The 26,589-nt window shown below is 44.5% G+C and overlaps 1 protein-coding gene across 1 annotated transcript in view; it reads right to left on the bottom strand.

Moving 5' to 3' along the window:
- The window catches only part of LOC147616290 (putative bifunctional riboflavin biosynthesis protein RIBA 1, chloroplastic), a 27,502-nt gene extending 913 nt beyond the window's left edge, over nt 1–26,589 (bottom strand). Inside the window, exons 1-5 of the mRNA XM_086777359.1 lie at nt 26,239–26,589; nt 2,673–3,084; nt 694–915; nt 252–577; nt 1–115 (exon numbers count right to left, since the gene is read on the bottom strand). The exon at nt 1–115 is cut by the window's left edge and continues 15 nt beyond it. Of these exons, the coding sequence (XP_086633485.1) occupies nt 1–115; nt 252–577; nt 694–915; nt 2,673–3,084; nt 26,239–26,327 (1,164 nt within the window). The 5' untranslated portion in view covers nt 26,328–26,589. The remainder of the gene's footprint in view (nt 116–251; nt 578–693; nt 916–2,672; nt 3,085–26,238) is intronic.

Here is a 26,589-nt window from a genome sequence, read left to right as displayed (position 1 = left end):
GTGTTCAATGCCATCCAGCTTTGATCTATAGCTGTAAGCATCAAAGGTTCCCCATTTAGTAGGCAAGCGTGCAACAGCTGTCCTTTCAACCAACTTCTCACGCTTGCGTTTGTATCTAATATAACCAAAAATAGGTAATGTCAGGGATGATACACACAAACTTAAAAAAATGCCCATAATATTTAGCCCATGAAGTGGAGCATTGATTCAATTAGAAACTTGGAGGCAGCTGAGCCATCAGTTCAACACACCTAATTAGATCAGCTATAGATATGATAGGGAGTTTGTTTTTTGCAGCGAAGTCCTGCAACCAAGGCACGCGTGCCATTGACCCATCACGTTCATCAACTATCTCACACAATACTCCAACTGGAGCAAGGCCTGCCATACATGCTAAATCCACAGATGCTTCTGTATGCCCGGCTCTTTTAAGAACACCACCTTCTCTGTACCTCAAAGGAAAGATGTGACCTGGCCTTCTGAACTGATCCGGCTTGGAGTGGGGGGAGGCAAGGGCAAGAATCGTACATGCTCTATCACTGGCTGACACTCCAGTCGTAACCCCAAATTTGGCATCCTGATGAAGCACAGATTGAGAAGTGCATGTGCGTACAAGTATTATTTCATAATTACGTGATAGGACTACAGACAGCAGAGTCGACGACAAAAAAACAGCAAAGGCAAGGCACTCACCACCGAGACTGTGAATGCGGTGCGAAGTGCCTCTTCATTCTCTTTATCAGCCACCATCAGAGGAAGTTTTAGCCGATCTAAATCTTCACCTTTCATAGCAACACAAACAATTCCTGTACTATGCCGTACAAGAAAGGCAAGAGAACTGGGCGTGACCATAGAGCCGGCCATTATTAAATCACCCTCATTTTCTCTATCTTCATCATCGACAACAATTACAAACTGTGAAATCAAAAGACGGATGAGATTGGCTCTCTCTCTCTCTCTCTCTCCCTCTCTCTGGGACATCACAGGCCAGCAAATAAGATTGAGAAGTAAAAACCCTAAATCTGAAATTCATGGGCACAACATGATAACCTAGCCACTAGAGACAGAAACTCAAACAGTCACAGAAACTTCAGAATAAAAGAGCCCAACAATAAAAGATCTTGGCAGTTTGGAAAAGATGACACACAAGAAAAGCCGCTCGTGTATTTTAAAGATGAGCAGTCAAAGATGGCAATCCTTACCACTGGTGAAGATTTCGTCTTTTAAAAATACACACACACAAGCTTGCGGATGGTACATGGCTTACACTTAAGAGTCAGAATACGCAGATGAGACTTGAGTATGTGGAGCACCTGGATCTTGTGGGGTGGCTATACTTTTTGGTCCACACGCTCAAAGCATGATTAGTGTTATCGCACATGCCAAGTCTATGATGATCCATATTACGATAGTCCATCTTCCTTGTACATCACAGAATGTTCCTTTCCTCCTGAGCAATCTCCATACTCCAAAGGTATAGCCAGGTAATAACCAAGGTCACCTTTCCATGCACTTTACAAAGAAAGAGTTTCTCTCACCAGGGGAAAATTTGTTGTTGGGAAACTTAATGCAAGAATAGTAGAGAAACAAGATAGATGTTGCATTTCAAGGAAAACGCATTGATACTTCTAGAGATGATGATGATATGTATATGGCCAGATAGGGAAGCCAATGCCACTACTCTAGGAGGGGACAGCCCAAGGTTTATTGATATTTAATAAGTTGCCTAGATGGCTGCAGTCAGCAGGTTTTAACTGTCAGCCACATGGAAGTGGTCAAAGCATACTTCACTATTTCATCAGGTCTCCCACACTTGTCCTTAATTTCCACATTCCAATACCCCCCTAGGAGCCAATCATTCCTACTTCCCTTACACATAAACAGCCCACAGCATTCTATACTGCCACACACCCAATGATCTGGAAAGCCCACACTGAGGCCTTCTACAACATACAGAACCAGCCCATACCAGATTTATTCAACATCCCATGCCCTAATACATGATCTCTGTTCTTCACCCAATATATCACCAGAGCGATCCATAATTGAAAATTATAGAAGAGCTAAGCTCTAAGGGTACAAATTAGGTTATTAATTTGTGGATTTCTACAAAAGCTTTGACAGTCCCACCAGCCAGATTGAACAATAGACCAAGCCAGCTAGAAGTACAGGGTCACGATGACACTATATATATGAGCACACTCCCACATCCAGCACAAGTCTATAATTCTCCACCCAACAAGCCCAGCCAAGAGATGGATCTCACGAGCGAGCACACAGAGCTCCAGAAAATCATGGAGGAGGTGGAGACAAGAGGAACATGCTTTACTCCATTGTGCAGCACACATATCTTTGTTTCCAGGGATTGATCGATGCAGATCGGGGAGACCAATGACACCAGTAAAGTCAGAGCACAACAGCAATTTCAAAGAGAAAAAGCTTATTCAATGCAAGGCATGAATGGCAACATCAAATTTTAAATAAAAAGGCCCATGGGCAGAAAGCAATACTGTCTCTTGTAAACTAAAAGACAATAAATGCATCATTAAAAGACCGTACTTTGCTTTTTGAAAATAACGGTTTACATCACTAAGAATTTTCTACGAGCAGAGCTGCCGTTAATTAATCTCAACCCAATTTCAAACATAGCAAAGCAAAAAAATGTATCTTGCCTTGCCATCGCGGATGGCTTTGACTGCAACATCAATTGAAGTAAAACCTTCTGAAGGCCGGTCACTGTAGGCTTCACTTGGGGAGAAAATTTCTGACTCTTGTCTTATTTTTGCAGTCAGGATTCCAATAGCACGTTCTCCAGTACTAATGGAAGCTGCGAAATCCTTTCTAGGCACAGAGAACCGGAGATTTTCGGCACTCGAAAAATTGCTCAAATTACTTTCCTCAAAGGCACTAGCAGGCACCGAGACCTCGAGATTATCCGCACTCAAAGAATTGCTCAGATTACTTTCCCCAAAGGTGTCGCTAGGGACAGCACCATCTGTTCTCCCCAATACGTGACACGAACAAGACCTCTTAGGGTAAACGTGACTCCATTTCTCCCTTAAATTTGAATATTTATTAGCCACCCTGTATCACAACCAACCAGCCACAAACTGATGTATCAATAAGTGTGTATACATAGATGAGAATATTGTATGAAAAAAAAAAATCAATGAAATGACAGAAAAATTAATGATGAGGAAGACCTTTAAAAAAAGGAATCGATATGAAATGGTGAGATTTAAGATGAAAAACGAAACTTGCATGTGTCAAACCAGCATGCACACGTTTGAGTATGGTGCACCAAGCTTGCAAAAGTAAGTGGTAGGTGTATGTGTGTGCGCGCGCACGCACGCTTGTACTTATCCAACTGTGAATTTATAAAGAATACAGGATCAATAGAAGCAAACAGAGGTTCCTGGTGCAAGGCTAAAGACTGCAAGAAGATCCTCAAGGTTCTATTGTTGGAGCCTCATCTCTCAATGTGAGTTGATGCCTTGAACTGTAGGGTGGTCCCATGGGCTCCCCTCACAGTTTTTGATCAGTTTTGACCAGTTCAGGCTGCTTTGGACCAGATCTCTGCAGTTTGGGCCAGTTGTGTACAAGTTTGTACCAGCGTTGGCATTGACCAATGCTTTGACGAGTGCTTTTGACACCAGTTTTGGGACCTGCAATTTTGCATTGAGATCAAGTTTTGGGCTTCATCAACAACATAAGCACATTCCACATCAGCAAGAAAGTTCCTGCTTTTTGTATGCTTTTGTTCATGAAAATCTGAAGAGCTTAGTGATAAATCTCACTAGACTTTTCACCTCTGGAGGACGTAGACGGGTTCACATCCGGTCTTCACACTCACATTTCCCATAAGGCCAACAGCTAAGGTTCAAAAGGCCACATTTCAGCAAGACTTCATTGTGTCTCACCTCTTTTGGGGTGTGATATGATTCTCGGAATTCAATGATTTAAGGATTATGCACCCATTCCTGATTGGAGGTAGGACACTTTCACAATTGTTGATGGTGTTCCTGAGCCTGTCTTTATTTACGGGGATAGAAGCATTCCCAGTATTCCATTCATCTCACATATCCAAGCCCAAAGAGCTATCAAAAAAGGAGCCGAGTGCACTTTGATTTCTGTCCGTAGCCAGCAATCTGCTCTTCAACCAGAGCAACCCCTTTGACGCAAAAGCTAGATGGTCTCCTAGCACAATTTCAAGATATTATGCTAAAGGATGATCTCCCACCGCAACTCCAACCCAATCACTCTAAGGATCATCACATTGAGTTGGTCCTTGGGACAGAATCTCCCAGTAAGTTTCCCTATCGCCTTTGTAATGCATTGGAGGGTGAACTAGAGCAGCAGCTTTCCTCGTTACTTCGAGCTGGATTTATCCGGCCCTCATCCTCTCCCTTTGTTGCACCTATCTTGTTTGTGCAAAAAAAAGATAAGTCCGCACGTTTATGTGTGGACTACAGAGCACTCAATAAGCTCACAGTGAAAAACAAGTTCCCAATGCACAAGATAGGATAGAGTATATCCTTGAGCGACTCAATGGTGCAAAGTTCTTTTCGAAGATAGATCTCAATAGCGACTATTATTATCAAGTTCGGGTCTTTAGGAACTGACATTCCAAAAATAGTCTTTAGGACTGAATGTGGTCACTACGAGTTTGTGGTGATGCCATTCGGGCTCACAAATGCACCAACGTTTAACAAAATGATGTCTCGGGTGTTTGTGGAGCTCATAGAAAAGTGTGCATTCATCTTTTTAGATGATATACTCATCTTTTTTGCTACTGTAGAGTAGCATGAGAAGGATGTTGAAAAGGTGTTGTAGTTATTGTGAGACAATGAGCTCAACATCAATGCCAAAAAGAGCGAATTTGGAGTAGAAGAAACAAAAACTTTTTTAGAGATCACTGAGTCCGTCAAGGAGCACCTTGCCAAAGCACAGGAGGTGTATCCAAGCAAGCCCAACAAGTCCAGACAAGATGTCAACTTTAAAGAAGGGGATTGAGTATATCTCCGGATAATGAAGCAGAGATCGAAGCAAGTGAGCAAACATTGTCCCAAACTCTCCTTTTGCAGCTTCGAACACTTTCCTATCATCAAAAAGATCAGTGATGTCTCCATGAAGCTTAAACTTCTACACAGTTGGATGTTTCTTGATTGAAGCCCTACATTGCTCCAGCTTTGCAAGATATCGCAAATGAGAAACAACCAGACGTGGTAGACGAAGCCGAAGTAATTGAGCCTGAACAGATTGTCCTCCACAGATGGAAGCATGCATCTAGTTGAAGACAAAGATAGTTCTACACGAAGTCAAGGACCGTTGTACCCACATGAAGCCGTACCGCTCAACGAAGAGTTCTTTCCAAAGTACCCCCAACTCTTGGCGGACTACTTGGAAGACATGAACCTCCCACCAAGCTAAGCAAGAGGGAATGTCACATGTACCCTACACTAGTGTGCTATGTGACACACTCGCTCTACATCACTACAAAGTAGGATTACCTTTTTAGGAACAATTCTGTCATATGCCATGGCCCCATTGTGAGCCCCGGTCCGGGACATGTCACGCATGAGCTACGTAGGTCAATCTCCAAAGTCACAGAGCGTCTACATGTGTAAGTCCTCTTACCCACTTGGAGAATTCTTCAAATAGGTACATGTAGACGTCAACCCCAGCATTAGGTATTGCATTAGCAAGCATCATAGGGGCATATATAAACATGGGCCTGCACATGGGCCAATCCATAAGGCACCCCATCATCGGGGTTGCCATGCATATGGGTCTAAGAAGCTTATGCCACCCTTCACAAAGCATGTCCGCCATCATGAAGCACCATGGATGGCATAGGCAGCCAGTCGGCAGCCTGTAGAAGCTTCCATACAGCAGTCAGCCAGCATAAAAGACATGCAAGCAGCAGTTGGCCAGCTCCTCAGCATAAGATACACCTTGGAAATGATGCACAGCATTTAAAGTTATTAAATAGCATTTTTCTTTGTCCAAAAACAGGCTGACAGGTGTTGTTGTGAACCAACCAGCAGCAAGTTCCATATATAAATATGTGCCCAGTCCATAGCATTATTCATTCCATCACAAATCAGTCTACAAGCATTCCAAGAGCACTTGTGTGTGCCTAGCCTCTATGCTAGAGTCCCATGGCCTCCGCGAAGATCCTCTTCAACATTCAGCCAGCATATGTGCATCCCTCAGTTCAGGCATTGCATAGCAATCATTGAAGAGTTATTCAAGGCATCTTGGACAGCATATGGTTCCGCATGCGTTTGGTCTACTTCTATCACGTGCACACATGCAGTGCCATGATTATCCCTACAGTTAGCCTCAACTCACAACAATATTAGGTGCATTTAGCACATGCATCTTCATCAGAACCAATCGGCAATATGCAGTTAGCAATCGGCAATATTTATCAATATTTTACATGAAGTGTTTGGCATTTTATGCCATATATTTCATGTTAGAGGACTAACCAACAGGCCAACAGCACATGCAAGCAGCCAACTAGCAGCATATGCACATATATAAGGAAGTAGCATTTCAGCTCATTTCTCTTTTCTTTCCCCGGAAAAGAGACTTCTATTAAGTATGAAAAAATATTACAAAAAAGGGAGATTTTAGACCAAGCAAGGGGGAATCCAGGTGCCTTGTGCTGTCAGCAAGGCCCCATATGAGATCAAGTGAAAAAAATGCCATGATTCCATTCTCTCATAAATCGGCCACGCTTTCTCTCTACGGCCCTCGAAGGTCCCTGAATCCTGGCCCAAGAGGCCATGAGTATGTGGATAATATCACACCAGATCCTACAAATGCACTGGGTATCATAAATCAAAGTGCTCTCCATGGCCTCAGTGCATCTAGCCTTCCAGATGTGCCACATTGTGATGCTAGCAATAATCTCCTATGTAGTGTCCAGTCTCAATGCTAGAGGTACGTAGCCTGACCCTGGCATGTCTTGATGAAGACACCGGTGCAGAGGGTGATACCATTCCACCTGTATCTCATGTACAAATTAAGAAAGTAATGAAAAAGAGTGTTTTGCGTACTTGGTTTGTATCATGTTGAAGAAAATAATGTGCATGTAAACACTCTTAATAATGATAGACTGAAATTCTTACAAGAGTACAATGATTGTTTTGCTGATGAGTTACCAAATGAGTTGCCACTCGGATGACCGGAAGATCATCGCATTGATCTTGTGCCGGGTAGCTCACCACCTAATAGACTAACCTATCGTGTGACTGCATCCCAAAAAGACAAGATCATCAAGCAGTTAAATGAACTTCTTGAGAAGGGTTTGGTCCAACCAAGCTCTTCCCTATATTGTTCACCAGTCCTCTTGGTTCAAAAGAAGGATGGATCTTTTGGTATGTGTGTGGATTGTAGAGCTTTGAATAAGCTCACCATCAAGAATCGGTTTCCGATTCCACACATAGACACAACATGCTTGACAAGTTGGATGGATCGGCATACTTTAGCCGAATTGATCTCAAGAGTGGGTATCATCAAGTGCATGTGGTCACTGGTACCTGAGGATGTACATAAAACTGCTTTCAGGACAACATTTGGGCTTTATGAGTATCTTGTTATGCCTTTTGGTCTTACAAATGCCCCGGTTACATTCAATAGAATGATGGATCGCATATTCCGTGGGTACAAGAAATTTATAGGTATCTTCTTTGATGACATCCTAGTCTCTTCTCCAAGACCGAAGAAGAGCATAGAGCTCATTTGGCTATTGTTTTGAAGAACTCTGTAACCATGAACTCTTCATAAATACAAAGAAGAGTGAGTTCTTCTTGTCAGAGATACATTATCTTGGGCATATTGTGTCCAAAGATGAAGTGCGGATGGATCCTACAAAGAATGATGCAATTCAGAATTGGCCCAAATTGAGATCGTTGCATGAGATTCCTAGTTTTCTTGGATTATGCTCTTACTATGTAACATGCGTTGCGGAAGCGTGTTCATGATTAACGCTAAGCAAAGAAGATAACGCTAATCCTATGTTTAGCAAAGACGCAAAAGAGGAGGAGAGAGAGACCTAATCTACTGTCTATTGCCAAAACATGCTATATATACAATGATCTTGCTGATTCACAGCTTCATGATGCATACCAAAGATCCTTGCAACCCTCTATTTGCAATCGAACAAGAGAAGCTCCTGTTGATCCACCATTGTGTCCTTGCTGCCTTGCAGACTCTGACAAATGGATCCTCTTGATCTTTGAATGATGATTCTAATGAATGCCTAATGATCCTATTTATAGGAAAAAGGAATGAATTCGTAAAAGAAGTGGAGTAAACCTAAGTCGGTCATCTCAAACTCCTTTGACAAGGCAGCCTTCGTCACTCCAATGTGCTCCACATGACCGCCGGTGAGAATGAGATCATCCACATAAAGGATGATAAGTGTGACCATGCCGCGTTCCCGAAAGAGATACAGGTTCGGATCTGCAACCGATCTCTGAAATCCAGTCCGAATAAAGAAGGAATCAATCTTCTGATTCCAAGCCCTGGGAGCCTGCTTAAGACCATACAAGGCCTTACGTAACCTGTAAACCATCCCTTCAGATCCTGGAACAATAAAGCCTGGAGGCTGCTCAACGTACACCTCCTCCTGCAGGTCACCATTAAGGAACGCAGATGCCACCTATGAGAAGAAGCAAGGGCAAGAATGGTCCGAATCGTGGACATCCTCGCTGTCAGTGCAAAGGTATCCTCGTAGTCGATGCCTGGCCGCTGAGCATAACCTTTAGCCACAAGTCTCGCTTTGTGTTTGTCCACCGACCCATCAGACGCGTATTTGGTCTTAAAGACCCATTTGACACCAATGATTGACCGCTTCGACGGCCTCGGTACCAACTCCCAAGTGTTGTTCTTCTCGATGGCATCAAGTTCCACCTGCATGGCTTTCCTCCAAGTATCCTGTGAAAGGGCTTCCTTTACGGAAGTGGGCTCTTTATCCCGCATGATACGATACATCAAAGCATAGTTCACCTGAAGAAGCTCTGCTATGTTGCTTTTATCTCGGACTCTATGTGATCTGTGAGGGCCGTCCTCTGTGGTCCACTCGGAGGGTAGCTCCGTGACACCTGACTCCCGAAGGGTGTCTAACAACCACCTAGGTACTCGAACAGATCGTGGAGCCTCCTGTGGTCGCGGGGGCTCTACTCCAGCTGCGGACTCAACCTCCTGTGATGACTGAGGTGGATCAACTGGAATGATAGACTGGGAATCATCATCAGACTCCTCTGGATCTCCAAGAAGTGGTGGCTCCTCGACAGTGGAAACTGGAACATGCTCATCAAAGACCACATCTCGGCTAACAACAATCTCGTTCCTGTCTGGATCATACAACCTGTATCCCTTGGAAAGAGAGTTATACCCCACAAATACAAGCTTGCGGGACTTGGAGTCAAGCTTCCCCCTCTGCTTCTTCGGAATATATACATACGCGTCACTCCCAAAGACACGGAAGTGCGAGACATCAGGTTTCCTACCAAAGTATGCCTCAAATGGAGTCATATGGGGTACTGACATCGTCGGAGATCGGTTGATGGTATGGACAACCGTTGCCACAGCCTCACCCCAAAGTGGACGAGGAAGATCACGATGCTCCAGCATGGTCCTCGCCATCTCCACCACAGTCTTGTTCTTGCGTTCAACAACTCCATTCTCCGAAGGCGATCCAGTATTGGCCAGTTCCCTTTTGATGCCATGATCTGCACAAAATCTGTAACAGTCGAGGATAATTCACCTCCTTTATCAGCCCTGAGAGTCTTAACCTGAAATCCAGACTCTTTCTCCACCATCACGTGCCAATCCTTGAACCGAGCAAAAGCTTGGTCCTTCTGGGAAAGAAAGTAGACCCACGTGAATCTGGTACAATCATCAACAAGCAGCATGAAATAGAGAGATCCTCCCAAAGATGGTATCTGCTGAGGTCCACACAAGTCAGTGTGAATCAACTCCAATGGTTTCGAAGCCCGCCTGGAAGCCTGCTTCGGAAAGGATCCCCTGTGCTGCTTACCACGTATGCAAGAACTGCAGCGCCCTTGCCTACAACCAACATCTGGCAAGCCAACCACCATCTGGTCCCGGAAAGCTCGCCTCAATGCATCCACATTTAAGTGGCCAAAACGAAAGTGCCACAAATCTCCGACCTAAGAACCTGTCAATGTGGAGAGTGCAGAGAGCTTGTAGATACCATTCTCCACACCGCCTTCCCAAACAACCTGGCCAGTCTCACGGTCCCTTAGAGCAACTGAATGCTCCTCAAATTCCACCCGAAAGCCAATCTTGCATACCTCATGCACTGACAGAAGATGAAAACCCAGAGTAGGGACATAAAGAACACGGGAAGCATGCTTGCCCCCCTTGCCGTCGGGAATAATCTCCATCCGGCCCTCACTATGTATCGGAATAGTGGAGTTATCGCCAATAAAGATGCGACCTGACTGCCGTTTCAAATCCAGAAAGAAGTCACGGGATGGAGTCATGTGCCTGGAAGCACCACTGTCGAGAATCCATTCCCGGGTATCCTTCGCGGTGAAGCCAACTGCCTCCTCGCTCGCATCGGAGTCCACCATCTCTAAGTGCATAAATGCCGGAGTCTTTGCAGCTGAGGCTGAGGAATCAGCACTCTTTCCTGTCCGCTTAGGGCACTTCCTCCAGTAGTGGCCTTTCTCGCCACAATCATTACAAGATCTTTCGGCCTTCAGCTTCTCTCGTTCTGAATCAGGCTTCTTCTCAGAAGACTTCTCCGGTGAAGCCTTCCCTTTGCCCTTGTTGTTATTCCGGTCTTTCGACCGTTGGCCAGTTAAGGCCTCCGAACCTCCGCTGTGAGGAGGGTTCGTGAAACGTTCCTCTTGGTCCAAGACCATTGGCACAAGCTCCTCCCAGGTTATGGTGCTGAGCCTGCCACTCGTAATCAACGAGAAATAGAAAGCAGAATATTGACCAGGCGAGTGGGACAGCAAAGTGATGGCCATGTCTTCAGATGATATCTCTTTCCCAACTTGTAGGACTTCCTGTTGAAGGGCCTTCAGCTTGTTAATGTGTTCCCGCATCGTCGAAGACTTTGCAGGGTTCATAACCCGCATTTGCACTTCCAAGGAGATCCGCTTCATGGGTGATACCCTGTTATACAAAGAAGCCGAGTGCTCCCATATGCCTTTCGCCAGCGTCATGTGCTTCACATGATTGATCACTCGTGGTGTGCAATTGAGGAAAATAAACGACCGGACCCTGACGTTGACACGATCCCACATGTGTGCCTGTGCCTCTCGGTCCTTCCTTGTCGACAGTAAAAAATCTGAAAACCTGCAAGTGGCTGTCCAGCACCTTAGCCCGCCTTCCTCTTGCACCTTCTCTTCCCGTACAGCCCAAAACAGTCCACCAATCAGCAGCCTAACGCTCCCCCTCGTGCTCAGAAAAACTCCCAAGATCTATCTCGAGCCTAGGGCTCTGATACCATGTCAGAATATGCAGCGGAAATGATAACCAAACTTGGGTAGACAAGAGCAAGTAGACTGCAGAAAATAAACAGCACAAGAACACAGAGAGATAGGTGTGTAAACTCTTCTCTATACACAAGATCCCGAGAAAACTGAATGAGGAAGTGGTGGGGGCAAGGGGCCTATTTATATGCCCCTGGGAGAGCAGTCGGCCAGCAGAAAAGATGCCCACGACTGTGTGAATGCAGTCGGCCAGCAGAAAAGATGCCCACGACTGTGTGAATGCAGTTGGCCAGCAGTCCAAAAGTCTACGCATCATCTGTGTGCAGTCGGCCAACCACAGGACTACTGTTGGGACAGTCGGCCAGCCCTGGAGTGCTCCTGCCAACCTCTGGCATCCCTCCCCACCACTAGAAAAAATGAAAAAAAATATGAAAAAATACGGGGAGTGAGGAAAAATCATAAAACACCTTATACAGGGCGGACACACCCACAACAGAGGCCCTGGTGTATAAATATAGACAGGAGATGACTTCTAACAGTCTCCTTGAGTTGTGTCCATCTTTGCTCGTATAGAAGTGGGTCTTGACGCACCTCTTCTTGAAGCTCTTCTATGAGTTGTTGCCTAAACCTGGCCCCAACGATGATTTGTTCATACTGAGCATAGCGTTCTTGTTCCCTTTTGTATCGTTCATCTTCCTGTCTCCGACGACTCTGCAAAGTCGTGAGAAAGTCATCGTCCATTGCCTCTGAACTCATGATATTATTTTGCTGTTTTTTCTGTTGTAATCAGCCCAAAAACCCTAACTCTAGAGTTCTACATGCTTTCTAAACTCCTTAGGATCATGCTAGGCTGAAAACTAGACTTTCTAGCACTATACTATGCTGAAAATGAGCAAAAAGCTGATGCAAAAACGAAGATTTAACGCAAAAACGCAAACCCTAATCTTGCTCGTAAACCCTAAAACGCAAACCCTAATTTCAAAAACCCTAATTCAGCATGCACCAAACATAAGTTAAGGACTGTCCTAGGATGACCTAAGCTCTGATACCAATGTAACATGCGTTCCGGAAGCGTGTTCATGATTAACGCTAAGCAAAGAAGATAATGCTAATCCTATGTTTAGCAAAGACACAAAAGAGAAGGAGAGAGAGACCTAATCTACTGTATATTGCCAAAACATGCTATATATACAATGATCTTGTTGATTCACAGCTTCATGATGCATACCAAAGATCCTTGCAATCGAACAAGAGAAGCTCTTGTTGATCCACCACTGTGTCCTTGCTGCCTTGCACACTCTGACAAATGGATCCTCTTGATCTTTGAATGATGATTCTAATGAATGCCTAATGATCCTATTTATAGGAAAAAGGAATGAATTCGTAATCAAGTCGGTTTTGCCTATTTTTCCCACAAAACATTGTCCAAACAGTCATATTTTGTGTCCAAACTATGCCCAAAAGGTGTCCCAACCATTGGGCTATGTTTTGGGCACTTCCGGGAGCTTGTAGGGCTGCAAAATCTGCTCTAAATCTGTCCCTAAATCTACCCATATATTTGCTAATGAGAATATACATGTCTATGAGCATTGGGATGAACGGATGCACATGACATACTACCACATATTCATTCGGCTACTTCTCCTTTGTATGATTTGACAAAGAAGGTGGCAATATTCAAATGAACTAATGTACAGGGATGCATTCCTCAAATTGAAAGATGCAACTACTCATGGTCCAATGTTGATCATTCCGGATTTGCAAAAGCCATTTAGTGTGGAATGTAATGCATCTAGAAATTGCATAGGAGCTCTCCTAAATCAAGAGGACATGGCGTGGCTTATGAAAGCCGTAGATTGCATGACGTAGAGCTCTCTCTTGGCATTTATGAGAAAGAGATCTTGGCTGTAATTCATGCACTTACCATATTGAAACATTACCTTCTTGGGGCTAATTTCATTGTGAAGACAGATCACCAAAGTCTCGGGTATTTTCTTACCCAAACTAAATTGTCAAAGACAAGTCACCATTTGGCCACCCAATTGGTCCACCCGTGCTTTCTCATTATGTATATACATTGGATTGGAGTCCATGGCAGTCGCATATGCTGGGGATTGATACCACTCATGTGATACTATGGACTTGGCTTTCCGTTAGGACTTGTGCCTGTGAATACATGCCCGGAAATGCCTAGAGAATTGGTAATCCATTGCGTTTGGAAATTGGTACCTCCTGTACTTACCTGGAGCATGTCTATTTTGGTATAGTCTCATGAACGGGGATTGTCCATACCAATGCTACATTGCATAGCATCTTTATGTGCTTGCCTGCAATTGAAACCGTATGCTGTTTTCATGCTTACCTGACCAATGTGTAGTTCTAGGTAAGGGGACACCAGCCTGTGAACCGTGCGTGTGAAACTGTTTGCTGACATGGTTATGTGGCATGTGACAGGTAGTAAGTATTGGTCAAAAACCTAGCCTTTAAGAATTAGCATTAATTTATAAGTGAGTGTGTACACACTTCATTAAGTTTTGGGCGACCAAAACTCACTTATAAATTATGACTAGCCCTGTGTTCGTACAAACTAATGTCGCGAGGCAGACAAAGTTCAATGTCCACCGCCCAGACCTTATCCCCTTTGTACAAAGGGAGCAACCAACCATGTGTCCATCCCAGCTTGCACCACAAGTCACTTGTCCTCTCTACTTGACACCTAGGGTGGACATCTCACCATCCCTCTTCCCTCTCTCTCTAGAAGTAGGTGCCCCCCTTCATGAGCCTTTTAGCTATATTTTCCGCACTTTCTTCTTTCCAACTCCATAAGCTCTAGTGTATTTTCCAAGCTTCCAAGAGTGTTTGTTTCCACGTAGTGTTTACTCTCCCACACACTCCCAATGACTAAAATTCAACAAAACAACTCTTATATTTGTTGTAATTTTTGGTCTTTTGTTGAGAACCCTAATTTCAACCTTTCTTTCTCAAGTTGAACCATAGGGGAAGCTTTCCCAGGGTTTCTTTCATCCTCTTGAAGACTTTTGTCATGAAGGATCGTGACAGATTGAAGATTTCAACACTCCAAACGCTTCCATCGCGAAGACTTCCGTTGTCAACAGGAGGTTGGTCCTCGCGCGATGAAGGTAGGGTGAGTGTGGCTACTAGTCAAGGAATGACTACTAGCCTTTTTCATGTACATAACACAATATACTGGAAAACCAACACGTGAAACCACATCACCGAGCACTGCAAGTCCCACAGCTTCACATTAGAATATGTGAAGTTTGCATACCTTAACTCTATATGTATTTTGACCCAAAAGGTTTACTGACTATTTCTGTTGATGCTAACTACGACCAATCTCCAAAGGGAGCGAGATGAGAAATGAGCTAACTAATCGTCTGAGATGGGATGGGAAGAGAACTCTCTCAGGAGCTCCTCGTATTGCCTCCTTGTGCACTACTTGCCATTCCCTTCGCCTCACCTTCTCCCTGGTTGCCATTTGCCTCGCTCCCCTCCTCCCATTGTTGTTCACCTCCTGCCGGCCTCCCCTTCTTTGCTGCGCACACTTCCTGCTTGCCATCCCTTTCTTGCTGCACACCCCTCCTCCTCCTGCCTTCACCTCGCCCTGCCCGTCACCTCATCCTGTCCCCCATACAACCTTTCCTTCACCGCCTTGCTCTTGCCCTTCTGCCTGCCATTTCTCCCGTCACCGCTGCCATCTCTTGCCCTTCTTGCCCTCCCTTCCGCCCCTCTTCTCTTCGCTTCCCTTCCTTTGTTGCGCTCAAGTATGGAATTTTCTTTAACAGGTTTCAAGTCGGCCTTCCGTTCTCATTAGCATCATGGCTAATCAACCTCCTCCGACTAGGTGGGCAAACCATCCATTTTTCACAAGTTGAGCTTGAGTTGCTCTTCGCTGAAATTGAGAAAGACTCCAAGACGACACTCATTGGAAAAATCTTTGGCTCTCACCCCTCCCGTATCCAGGCTCGCGATTGGGTACTAGTGCATTGCCTTCTTACTCCGCACTCCACTTTATAGATGTGAGGCTACTTGGGAGAGGATTCTTCCGAGTAGACTTTGATGCAGAGGAGGCAGCTCAGAAGTGCTCAAGAGCAGCCCCTCTACTCTGGGCCCAAGGAAGATTTTCTTCCTACCATACACTAGCTACTTCTCACTCAGATTCCTAGGTCTTCCTCATGCTTATTGGCCATTGCTGGTGGCCATTGGGGCAGCCTTTGGGCTGGTCCTAAGGTTTTCCCACTTCAGCTGTCAAGGTAGTCACTTCCTCGGTCAATGTTATTCCTAGGGTTACGGTGTTGGCTCGTGATAGTGAGCCCTTTGAGGATTTTGTGCTGCTTTCGAGACCTAATGGTTCCTTGAAGCGACGTATGGAAATGTCTGGTAGACTTGACCAATGCTGGGTCTGTCACCAAGTGGGACACTTTGCGCGGGATTGCCCTAGGGCTAGGGGTCATAGGAGGCGGCGCAAACGCACTCACCAAGCGACAGCCTATTGTGCTACCTCCGCCAGCCTTTCTCTAGGAGTGGCAAGTCGTTTCTCACAGCCACCCTCCAGGTGGTAACGCTGGGGCACAAGATGAGGCCTTTCCCAAAGACAATGTACATAGTGATGATGTATTGGGTCATAGCAATGAGTTTGTAGAGTCATCCTCACAGAAGGATGTTTCATCAGGCAGAATGACTATTTTGAATCCTCCTTGCTTGGGATGGACAATATGCAGGGTGCACTTGGTATGGATACACAGGACATTTGGCATCTTATGAGGCCTTTCAAGATGTGCAACAAGATTTAGGTCACGATGTTCCGTAGGGCACCCATGCATTGCACATGTATGCAAAGACTGTGGAGAGTCTAGGACAAAGTGAACATGCTGACATTGGACTCTACTTCAAGGATTATCCCCTTCTACAACATTATGAGAGGCGGGTCCAGACTCTGGCCAAGCGTTTGCTTAGGTCCGGATCCAAAATCCTGTCTTTACCATGAGGATTATCTCATGGAATGTGCAGGGTCTAGGGAGGCTATGCGCAGTAGAAGTGCCTTGTTAAGGTCAACTCCACCCTGCCATTATTGGTGGACCTATGGATGTGTTGCTTTTGCAGGAGCACAAATTGGATATGTTTCAATGTGGTAAAACTGGTAAGATCCTCTCTGGACACTTTTTAGTCCAGTGCACAAGGGAACAAAAGTGGGGTATGCATCTCCGTGTTAGTATCACTTTGCCTCATGTTATTGGCCATGGTGTTATCAGGGTACAATGGATTTTGGTCATGTAGGAGGGATTGAAGCTAGGTATCTTGAATATCTATGCGCCTAATTTATGGGGAGAGAGGATGGTCCTCTGGGGCACCATCACAAATCTTCTTCCCTTGGCTGATCATTGGATTGTTGGAGGAGACTTCAATATGGTTGAGCAGCCATTGGACAAAAAGGGTGGCCGTGAGGGTAGAAGACACCCCTTGGAGAGAGCCTCCTCGGAGAGATTTATGCTTTCCTTCTATGGCAGGGATTGTTGGACAGAGGATGATTTCCAGAGGAGGCCTAATTCCTCATCTTATTCATGGCATAACCGTAGAAGCGGGGATGGATGTATCTTTGAATGGTTGGACAGATTTTATGTGGATGATTGGGGCGTGGATAGAGGAGGCTCTATTGCCATCTTGCTAGGTACTACCAAATCAGATCATTGCCCGGTTGTCCTGTGCATCAGAAAACTTGGGAGCCAGCACTATCATTCTGTTGCTTTGGCCAAGAAAGAAGTGGCTCTAGACAAGGAGCGAGCTATAGATGCAGGTTGGCTACGCTTCAGAGGGAACACGAGAATCATCCTGCGTCCTCTTGGATTCTAGACCTTTTGTCCACTATTAGAGCTGAGTTACAGGTGGCCATGGATAGGCAGGCTGAGTTTGCATTTCATGATAATCATGCATTTTGGTCACAGATGGGTGGCAGATGCAACAAACTGTTTTTCAGAGCACATGGACCTCTGCACAATAGGGACAGTTTGAGATGCTTGCAAGATTCTCAGGGAGATTTTCATACTGATCCAAATTAGCTAAGGAGTATTGCCTCAAATTTTTATCAGACCTTGCTTTGTGTAGAGGCCCACTCTTTGGACAGAGAGACTACACAACAACTATTTTGGGAGAGCATGCCGTTTTTCCACCGTTTTCGGTCCCGTCGGCGCTTTCGGTCCCGACTCCGTCAAGGTGGGGAGGGCATCCTCCGGAGGCACTCGGCACCCGCAAACCTCACTCGCAACGCGGGAGGCCTAACGTGCCTCCCTGGTGCGTGAGTGCGTCTAGGTGCCTACCATGGGTCCATGCCTTGCCTCTCCAAGCACTTCCTCCCCATATAGATGCATTATATTCGGGGCGGTCAAGCATACCCCTCGAGCACCAAGTCCCTCCGGATAGAAATCCCGCGACAAGTCACGAAAAACGGCCGAAACGGCCGTTTTTTAGCCGAAACGGCCGACGCGTCACATACACCCCCCCTTTATAGAATTGACGCCCTTGTCAATTACTTTCGAAACCAAAGGTTGGATGTATGCACCTCATATAACGCATCTGTGCAACGTGATAGATATTACTGAAGGACGGGAGGTCTTTACCCTGCTTTATAGCCATGAGCAAGGTCAGTGTCTAACCCGTTTACAAAATAAAAACTATGCATATTTTTGGATTTTTATCTTTTTCCAAATTTTTTGTCTTTTTCATCTGAAGGCCTAGACCTCAAGCCCCCGCTTGAGAGTCCCCCAATCCCCACAAAATTGAAAGGTGACTGCGTGGTCTCGTCGAAGCTCCTGTCTGAGCTGAGTAAGAGTGATTACCTGAGGCAATGCAGCGTTGCCCGGAAAGTAAGAGTCTTCAAGGAAGTCGAGATTTGTCGCCGAGTTGACACCAACTTGGTTGCAACATCTTTTCTTCAAATCTGACTTCACATTCCTTCTTGTTGGAGCGTTGTTGTGAGCCTTGATGCTCTTCGATGCCCCTTGAGCTCTTTGTGCCGAATCTTCATTGGACAAGAGTTGCCCACCTCACTGACGCCAGCTTGGTTTGCCCCATCTTGTACCACTTCAAATCCTGCACTTGGTTGTCTTGGACCTTTATGCCCTGCTTCAACCTGTTTCCGTGCATAAGTGCATCGATTCTCTGTGACAAAGTGCCTTTGGCCCCACCTGACACCAAGTGAAAACCACCGCGAACCTTTGGCATTCGAACCTTTGCACTTCTTCGGCTTTGGTTCACCTGACTGAGCGCTCTAGCTTGCCTTGACACCAAGACTTGCTTTGCCATGCTGCAGCCAAACTGTCCCTCAACCTGTTCAGGCGGGTCTTGACCTTTATGCCATCATTTGCCTGCTCCTGTTCACCAAGGCGCAAAGTCCCTCCACTTCGTCTTGCTTAGGCCCCCATGACACCATGATGACCCTCACACGGCTCCGTTTCCTGACTCTGCACCATCACCTTGAACCTTTGAGTCCTGAGTGTGTCTTTCCGCACTGTGAAGCGCCAGTCTTCTTAGACGTCATCCCAAAATATATATATATGTATATACATATGTGTGTGTAATATGTATATATGTGTACACACACATATATATATACATATATATATATATGTATGTACACACACATATATATATATATATATATGTATGTATGTATGTATGTATGTATGTATGTGTGTATGTATGTGTGTGTGTACACACACACACACACACACATATATATATGTACTATATATATATATGTATGTATGTATGTATAGTGATATATAGATATAATATATATAGTAAAAGTTGAGAGAGAGAGAGAGAGAGAGAGAGAGAGAGACTAGAGTGTGTATGTATGAGCCTTGAGGGAGGGAGAGAGAGTGTGTTTGTGAAAGAAAGAAAGCTGCATTAAACGTGTGCAAAAGGCCAAAATGACCTATGAGATTAAAATAGTCCATCATCATCATCTGGATACATCATCAAGATTCAAGGGTACAAAGTAAAATGAAATGAACTGAAATGAATCGGTAGAGTATAGAGAGAGCTGCGAAAGTGGGTATAAAAAACATCATCATCCTAGTGTGTTTGAAGTTTGAACTTTGAACTTTGGGTCTTGAGAAAAGCTTAAGGGAGGGAGGGAAAGAATGAGGGAGAAAGAGAGAGTGTGTGTGACTCAAACCAGAAAAAAAAATAAAAAAAAAACATATATATATATATATATATATATACGCCTCTAACCGTTAGAGGCGTGCCTCGTAACAACTATGTCTACATGGTGGACTTGCCATCGGCCATAGGAGATTGGTCATTGGTGCTAGCTAGCCTGTCCCAGGTTCAGAGACAATTTACCATTGCTTATGGGAGTGCAAGGAGGCACAAAGGATCTGGACTGCAATAGTACACCTTTTTGGAAGGATGAGGAGAGACGCCTACATTTGTTTTGGTGCTATTGTTTGGTTGACATAGTCAGGCCCGCAAATCAAGTTTAAAGGGAACGAAAGAGAAATGATCATACGGGTTAGTGCGACTTGGTTGAACACAATGCTAATCAATACAGTTAAATGCACCAAGATTTAATGGATAACATGCTCAATACAAGATATAATTTGCTAAATTGACAAGAGACGCACAATGAGGCGGAACGGTTGACCCCTTCCTCAAATAGTGTATATTAATCTTTGGAGAATCTACATAGGGGCATGGGCATTTCTAACTAGATTTCCATACCAATGCATATGAAAACAGTATTGCAAACAATGTGGTTGTCGGTGTAGATTTGCAACTCATACTACCCTCTCAAGTGCCCATGCTCCCTACAATCTGCTCTCTATTGTTCCACCAACACATGGTAGCAATAATGCAAGCGAGCATGTAGGACACTACCCAAGGTATGTGAACATGGAGTCTTACTCCTCCCTCTTGCTACTTGCTTCTTTATTTACGCATCAAAGCTTACCAATTGTAAGTAGCGTATCCCAAGGGCGTCATGCTTACACCGCAAGGGCATTGTCACAGTTCTCAAAGGCATTGTCATAAGGGATGTGGAAGTCCAAGCAAGGTGAACGCATGCAGTTAAGAAGCATCAAGAAGGTCAAGCGTGCATTAGGTGAATCCTCAGGATTTAGTCCATGGAAGTTAGGTCCTCAAAAGAGTACTTCAGTGGCTTCCCGGGAACAGGAGGTGCAGCCTCAGTTCGGTGCCTTGATCAACCTCACTCATCAGTCAAAAGTCAGTGCGTTCAGGGACAAGGGTATGCAGGTTAGAAGACAACAATGGAACAGATGCACATTCCCAATCATGGAGTGGAATCAAAGGCAGGATAAGAGATTCAGTATAGTTGCAGGACAGAAGTAAGTATAACAAAGTTGGAATCTCAAGGCAGCCAAGGGATGATGACAGACATCCAAAGTCTAAGACAGAAAAGGTTGAATTCCCGTCATCAAGCTCAACAAGAGGGGATGTCACATGCACACATGCAGTGCCATGATTATCTCTACAATTAGCCTCATTTGGCAACAATATTAGGTGCATTTATCACATGCATCTTCATCAAAACCAATCGGCAAAAAGCACTTAGCAGTCGGCAACATTTATCAGTATATTAATTTTAACATGAAGTGTTTGGCATTTTATGCTATATATTTCATGTTAGAGGACTAACCAATAGACCGACAGCACATAAATTGGCCAACCAACAGCATATGCACATATATAAGGAAGTAGCATGTAAGCTCATTCCTCATCTCACTCCCTTTGGAGTTCTGTCATAGTTAGTTAGTATCAGTAGAAGTAGTGAGTACCCCTTTGGGGTCAGAATACATGTAACCTTTTTCATGTACATGATACAATATACTAGAAAACCTATCTATATCTCTCTCCTCTCATCATCTTGCATCAAGTTTCCTATAGGGTGCTTAAGGGCTGCGATTAAGGCATGAAGGCTTCCGCTATGTCACAACTTCGTCCTTGTGTTGGGTAGTCCTTTGCCCATCATTCATACTCGTTGTACAAAGTTCTCCAAAGAAATACAAGTAAATACTCCTGCTTGCAAGCAGGGCTCGCCGAGGGGGAAGGGGGGCAGTGGCCTTCAGTGGTAATTGGGACCCAACCTCATGTCGACTCTCTATCTTCTCTCTCCTCTCTTCTCTCCCAAGAGTAAAGTGGATTGCATAAACTCACAAGTTTAAAGAAGGCCTTATTGCACGTTACAACGATCAACCTAATGCATGCTACACGATTTGTGGATAGTTTGAAATCGCCTTTACATGAAAACGTCCATGCACATCAGCCCCTGATCTTTCAAATGACGTTCATCTTGCTCCAACTCTTGAGACACGGGAGAGTTCCAAGTCTAGGACTCAACAACAATAGGAGCAATACTAGGACTCAACAACAACAGTGTCATGTGCATCCGTTAATCCCGATGCTCATAGACATGGATATTCCCATTAGTGAATATATGGGCAGATTTAGGGTGGATTTTGCAACCCTACAGGCTCCAGGAAGTGCCCAAGACATAGCCCAATGGTTGGGACACTTTTTGGGCATAGTTTGGACACAAAATATGACTTTTTGGACAATGTTTTGTGGGTAAAATAGACAAAACCGACTTGATTACGAATTCATTCCTTTTTCCTATAAATAGGATCATTAGGCATTTATTAGAATCATCCTTCAAAGATCAAGAGGATCCATTTGTCAAAGTTTGCAAGGCAACAAGGACATAGTGGTGGATCAGCACGAGCTTCTCTTGTCCGATTGCAAGTAGAGGGTTGCAAGGATCTTTGGTATGCATCATGAAGCTGAGAATCAGCAAGATCATTGTATATATAGCATGTTTTGGCAATATACAGTAAATTAGGTCTATCTCTCCTTCTCTTTTGTGTCTTTACTAAACATAAGATTAGCGTTATCTTCTTTGCTTAGCGTTAATCATGAACACGCTTCTGCAACACATGTTACATTGGTATCAGAGCGTAGGTCATCCTAGGACAACCCTTAGCTTATGTTTGGTGCATGCTAAATTAGGGTTTCCGAAATGAGGGTTTGCGTTTCAGGGTTTACAAGCAAAATTAGGGTTTGCGTTTTTGCATCAACTTTTTGCTCATTTTCAGCATAGTATAGTGCTAGAAAGTCTAGTTTTCAGCCTAGCATGATCCTAGGGAGTTTAGAAAGCATGTAGAACTCTAGAGTTAGGGTTTTTTGGGCTGATTACAACAGAAAAAACAACAAAACAATATCATGAGTTCAGAGACAATGGACGATGACTTTCTCAAGACTTCGCAAAGTCGTTGAGAACGGAAAGATGAAGAATGATACAAAAGGGAACAAGAATGCTCTGCCCAGTATGAACAAATCATCGCCAGGGCCAGATTTAGGCAACAACTCATAGAAGAGGCGCATCAAGGCCAGCTTCTGTATGAGCAACGATGGACACAGCTCAAGGAGACATGGGCACAGTTCATGGCAGCATCAACAAAGGCCAAGAAGGAATCACCTAGGGTTGTGAAGCAAGCCATGATCGAGAGCATTTACCCAACAAAAAGAGAGCTTCTAAGACGAGTTCTCGGGAGACATGATCACAGAAAGAGGTGTTTCCGAGGAGGTGCCATTACCCGGGATGCACATGCCAGAACCAGAACCAGAACTAGAGTCAAAGCTAGAGCCAAAAGCCAAACCAGAACCAGAACAAGAACCATAGATCGAGCAAGTGGATCTTTCCAAATCCTATTTGGAGGAGGATGAGGTCAACCCGATAGTTCCCAAGGAGATGGATCTCTCCAAATCTTATTTGGAGGAGGATGAGGTTATCTTGATAGTTTCAGAGGAGTTTTCAGAAGATCCAGAGACCGAGCCAGAGAACTTGAAGACCAAGCAGAGAGCTTGGGGATTGAGCCGATGGATATGAAGTGCAATCTGCAATTGGACCAGAATGAAATCGGAGCAAAGGTGTATGGATTACCCCAGTGCTCCAAGCTTAATAGGAGGGGATGTCATGTGCATCCGTTAATCCCGATGCTCATAGACATGGATATTCTCATTAGCAAATATATGGGTAGATTTAGGGAAAGATTTAGAGTGGATTTTGCAACCCTACAGGCTCCAGGAAGTGCCCAAGACATAGCCCAATGGTTGTGACACTTTTTGGACATAGTTTGGAACAAAATATGACTTTTTGGACAATGTTTTGTGGGTAAAATAGACAAAACCGACTTGATTATGAATTCATTCCTTTTTCCTATAAATAGGATCATTAGGCATTCATTAGAATCATCATTCAAAGATCAAGAGGATCCATTTGTCAGAGTCTGCAAGGCAGCAAGGACATAGTGGTGGATCAGCATGAGCTTCTCTTATCCGATTGCAAGTAGAGGGTTGCAGGGATCTTTGGTATGCATCATGAAGTTGAGAATCAGCAAGATCATTGTATATATAGCATGTTTTGGCAATATACAGTAGATTAGGTCTATCTCTCCTTCTCTTTTGTGTCTTTGCTAAACATAGGATTAGCATTATCTTTTTTGCTTAGCGTTAATCATGAACACGCTTCCGCAACGCATGTTACAAACAGGAGCAATAGAAGGCAAAGACAAGGGTAAGGATAAGGCAAGTGGGGGAGCCGGGTTGACTCGCCTCACTGCTGAAGAGCGTCGCGCCAAGATAGTTGCTAGACAATGTTTTTATTGTGACTCATCACTCCACTAAGCACATCGCAAAGGATTGCCTGAAGACCTTGGACGATCAACCCATTGCATGCTACACGATTTGAGGATGGTTTGAAATCGCCTTTGCATGCAAATGTCCATGCACATCAGCCCCGTGATCTTTCAAATGATGTTCATCTTGCTACAACCCTTGAGACATGGAAGGGTTCCAAGTATAGGACTCAACAACAACAGGAGCAATAGAAGGCAAAGACAAGGGTAAGGACAAGGCAAGTGGGGGAGCCTGGGTGACTCGCCTCACTGTTGAAGAGCGTCACGCCAAGATGGTTGCTGGACAATGTTTTTATTGTGACTCATCACTCCACTAAGCACATCGCAAAGGATTGTCTGAAGACCTTGGAGGAGCAATCCGAGGAGGCGGCTTCTTCAAAACCAGAGGAGCAATCTAAGGAGGAGGCTTCTTCATAACTGAAGGATGACTGTGAAAGAGATGCATGTGTGCATGTTTCAGCTTTTTTCATTTCTTGAGTTCAACACACACCTAGGGTGCTTCATTACATCAGGCCCACATTAAGCCACAAATACAAGCAGAGGAAGTCTGGGGAAGAGTCTTCATGGTTGCCATTTGCACTCAGTGGAGAATCTTCGGCTTCAATGGTGATCACTTCAGCTCAGCGGTCGTTCGTGAGAACTCTCTCACCTACCATTTGCATTGGGTGTAGTATCTTTAGTGTCTAATGTCATGGAGGCACCACAACAAGACATGTCATCAAATTTGTCTATCTTCACAAGACAGATTTCTTGGAGACTGTACCGACAACAACCGGGGTTTTGACTTCGGTGTATCAACAGATGTGTTACTTAGAGTATGTTCCACAGGACATGGTTGGTTTAGACATGCAGGTGCCGAGCAGTACTGATGGGTACAGATTTGGTGCAGCATTTCTGAGAAGTATGGTTCTTGGCTCTACCATCTTCCTTCAGAGTGCATCTCAGACAGTGCAAGCAGTTCTTGTGCTCCATCTCAACCGATGCATTAGTAGCTGGAGTTTGGATAGCAGAGTTTTGCTCGGCCATTCTCTAGAGTGCTCTTCTCGTGGGCCACTATCCAGAGGTTTGCAATGTTTTTCCATGGATGGTTGGACAAACGGAGAGTGATTGATCAAGCGGAAGTTGGTCATCCCGCATGTTTCTCTGCAAGTCTTTGTGCTAACTCAGCCAAGATGGAATGTGAGCCTTCATAGTGGACGCAAAGTGGTCTTGTAGTGTTCGGGATCTTGGGTATCTTGGATGAGCTTTGATTGGATCTTTTCCTTTTACGAAAGGGCACTTTATATGGACACCGTACAGCTGAGGACAGCTGCAATGCAAGTGAGGAGAATGTGACACACCTACGAGTATGTCAGGCAAAGCCAAACATCAAATAGCAACTAACAAGCAAGGGTCACACAACGTAGGTGACACATGGCAACGATGATGTGGCAATGGTGACGACAATTGGTTGACAGTAATACTATTGGCCGATTAGGAGCAATGGTGCATATATATATGTGGGTAGCCAAATCATCACATTCATCTACTTTCTTCAATGTTGGACTTCACAGAGCGTTTCTCTCTAGGCAAAATGCTAGCCAAGAGTGCATAGTAGATCATAGGATTGTGATTTGACGTCTTCATTCTCAGCCACATCTTTTACTTGAATTTGAATTGTATTATTTCTTTCTTGTAGATAAAACAGAACAATAGTTCAGGGTAGCTTGGGCTAGATACATGACTTCTCTTTTGCTGGTAAATGTCTTCATTTAGTATCTTGTGCCTCGTTGTAAAAATGGTGCAATGCCAATGCTCCACAAAATGGTACTCTGATTTTTCCGGGCTTGTTAACTACTGATACCAAGACTGTATACTACAAACATTCTCTGTTGACAATCTCAATAGAGAGGAGATGAACTTATAGATTACTTCGCTTTCCCATTCAAAGAAGGAAAATAAGAAAGAAAATGACTTTACCTACCAAAACTACTAAAATCAGAACAAGCCTCGAGAATATGTGGAGGAATAGATCTACTTACAAGGCTCTGCAGGAAGGTAGTCGCGAGTGACCGGTTGACGGTGCAAATGACGATAAGGTCACGGTACAGTGGACAATGGCTGATTCCATATATTCTTGGTATGTGTGTGTGGAGACCTCTCTCTCTCTCTCTCTCTCTCTCTCTCTCTCTCTCAAAACAAACCAGTCTCAACTCTCAAGCTGTGATGTATTGGCAAGGGCCAGCGCAGTGCTTCGTCTTCTGTAAATATTCTGTGAGAGACGCGAATAGGTGATACCACGCAGAAAAAACGTGCAGGTCAGCCGCCTGCGTGGAACTTAAGACCTGTCCACACCTGATGTATACAATGACCGAAGACATACGTTCACACGT

Source organism: Cibotium barometz, chromosome 38 (assembly GCF_041138505.1).
Source record: "Cibotium barometz isolate CiBa-2024 chromosome 38, ASM4113850v1, whole genome shotgun sequence".
Classification (NCBI taxonomy): domain Eukaryota; kingdom Viridiplantae; phylum Streptophyta; class Polypodiopsida; order Cyatheales; family Cibotiaceae; genus Cibotium; species Cibotium barometz.
The sequence above is the reverse complement of the archived record's forward strand: the minus strand, read 5'-3'. Positions and strand labels throughout refer to the sequence as shown.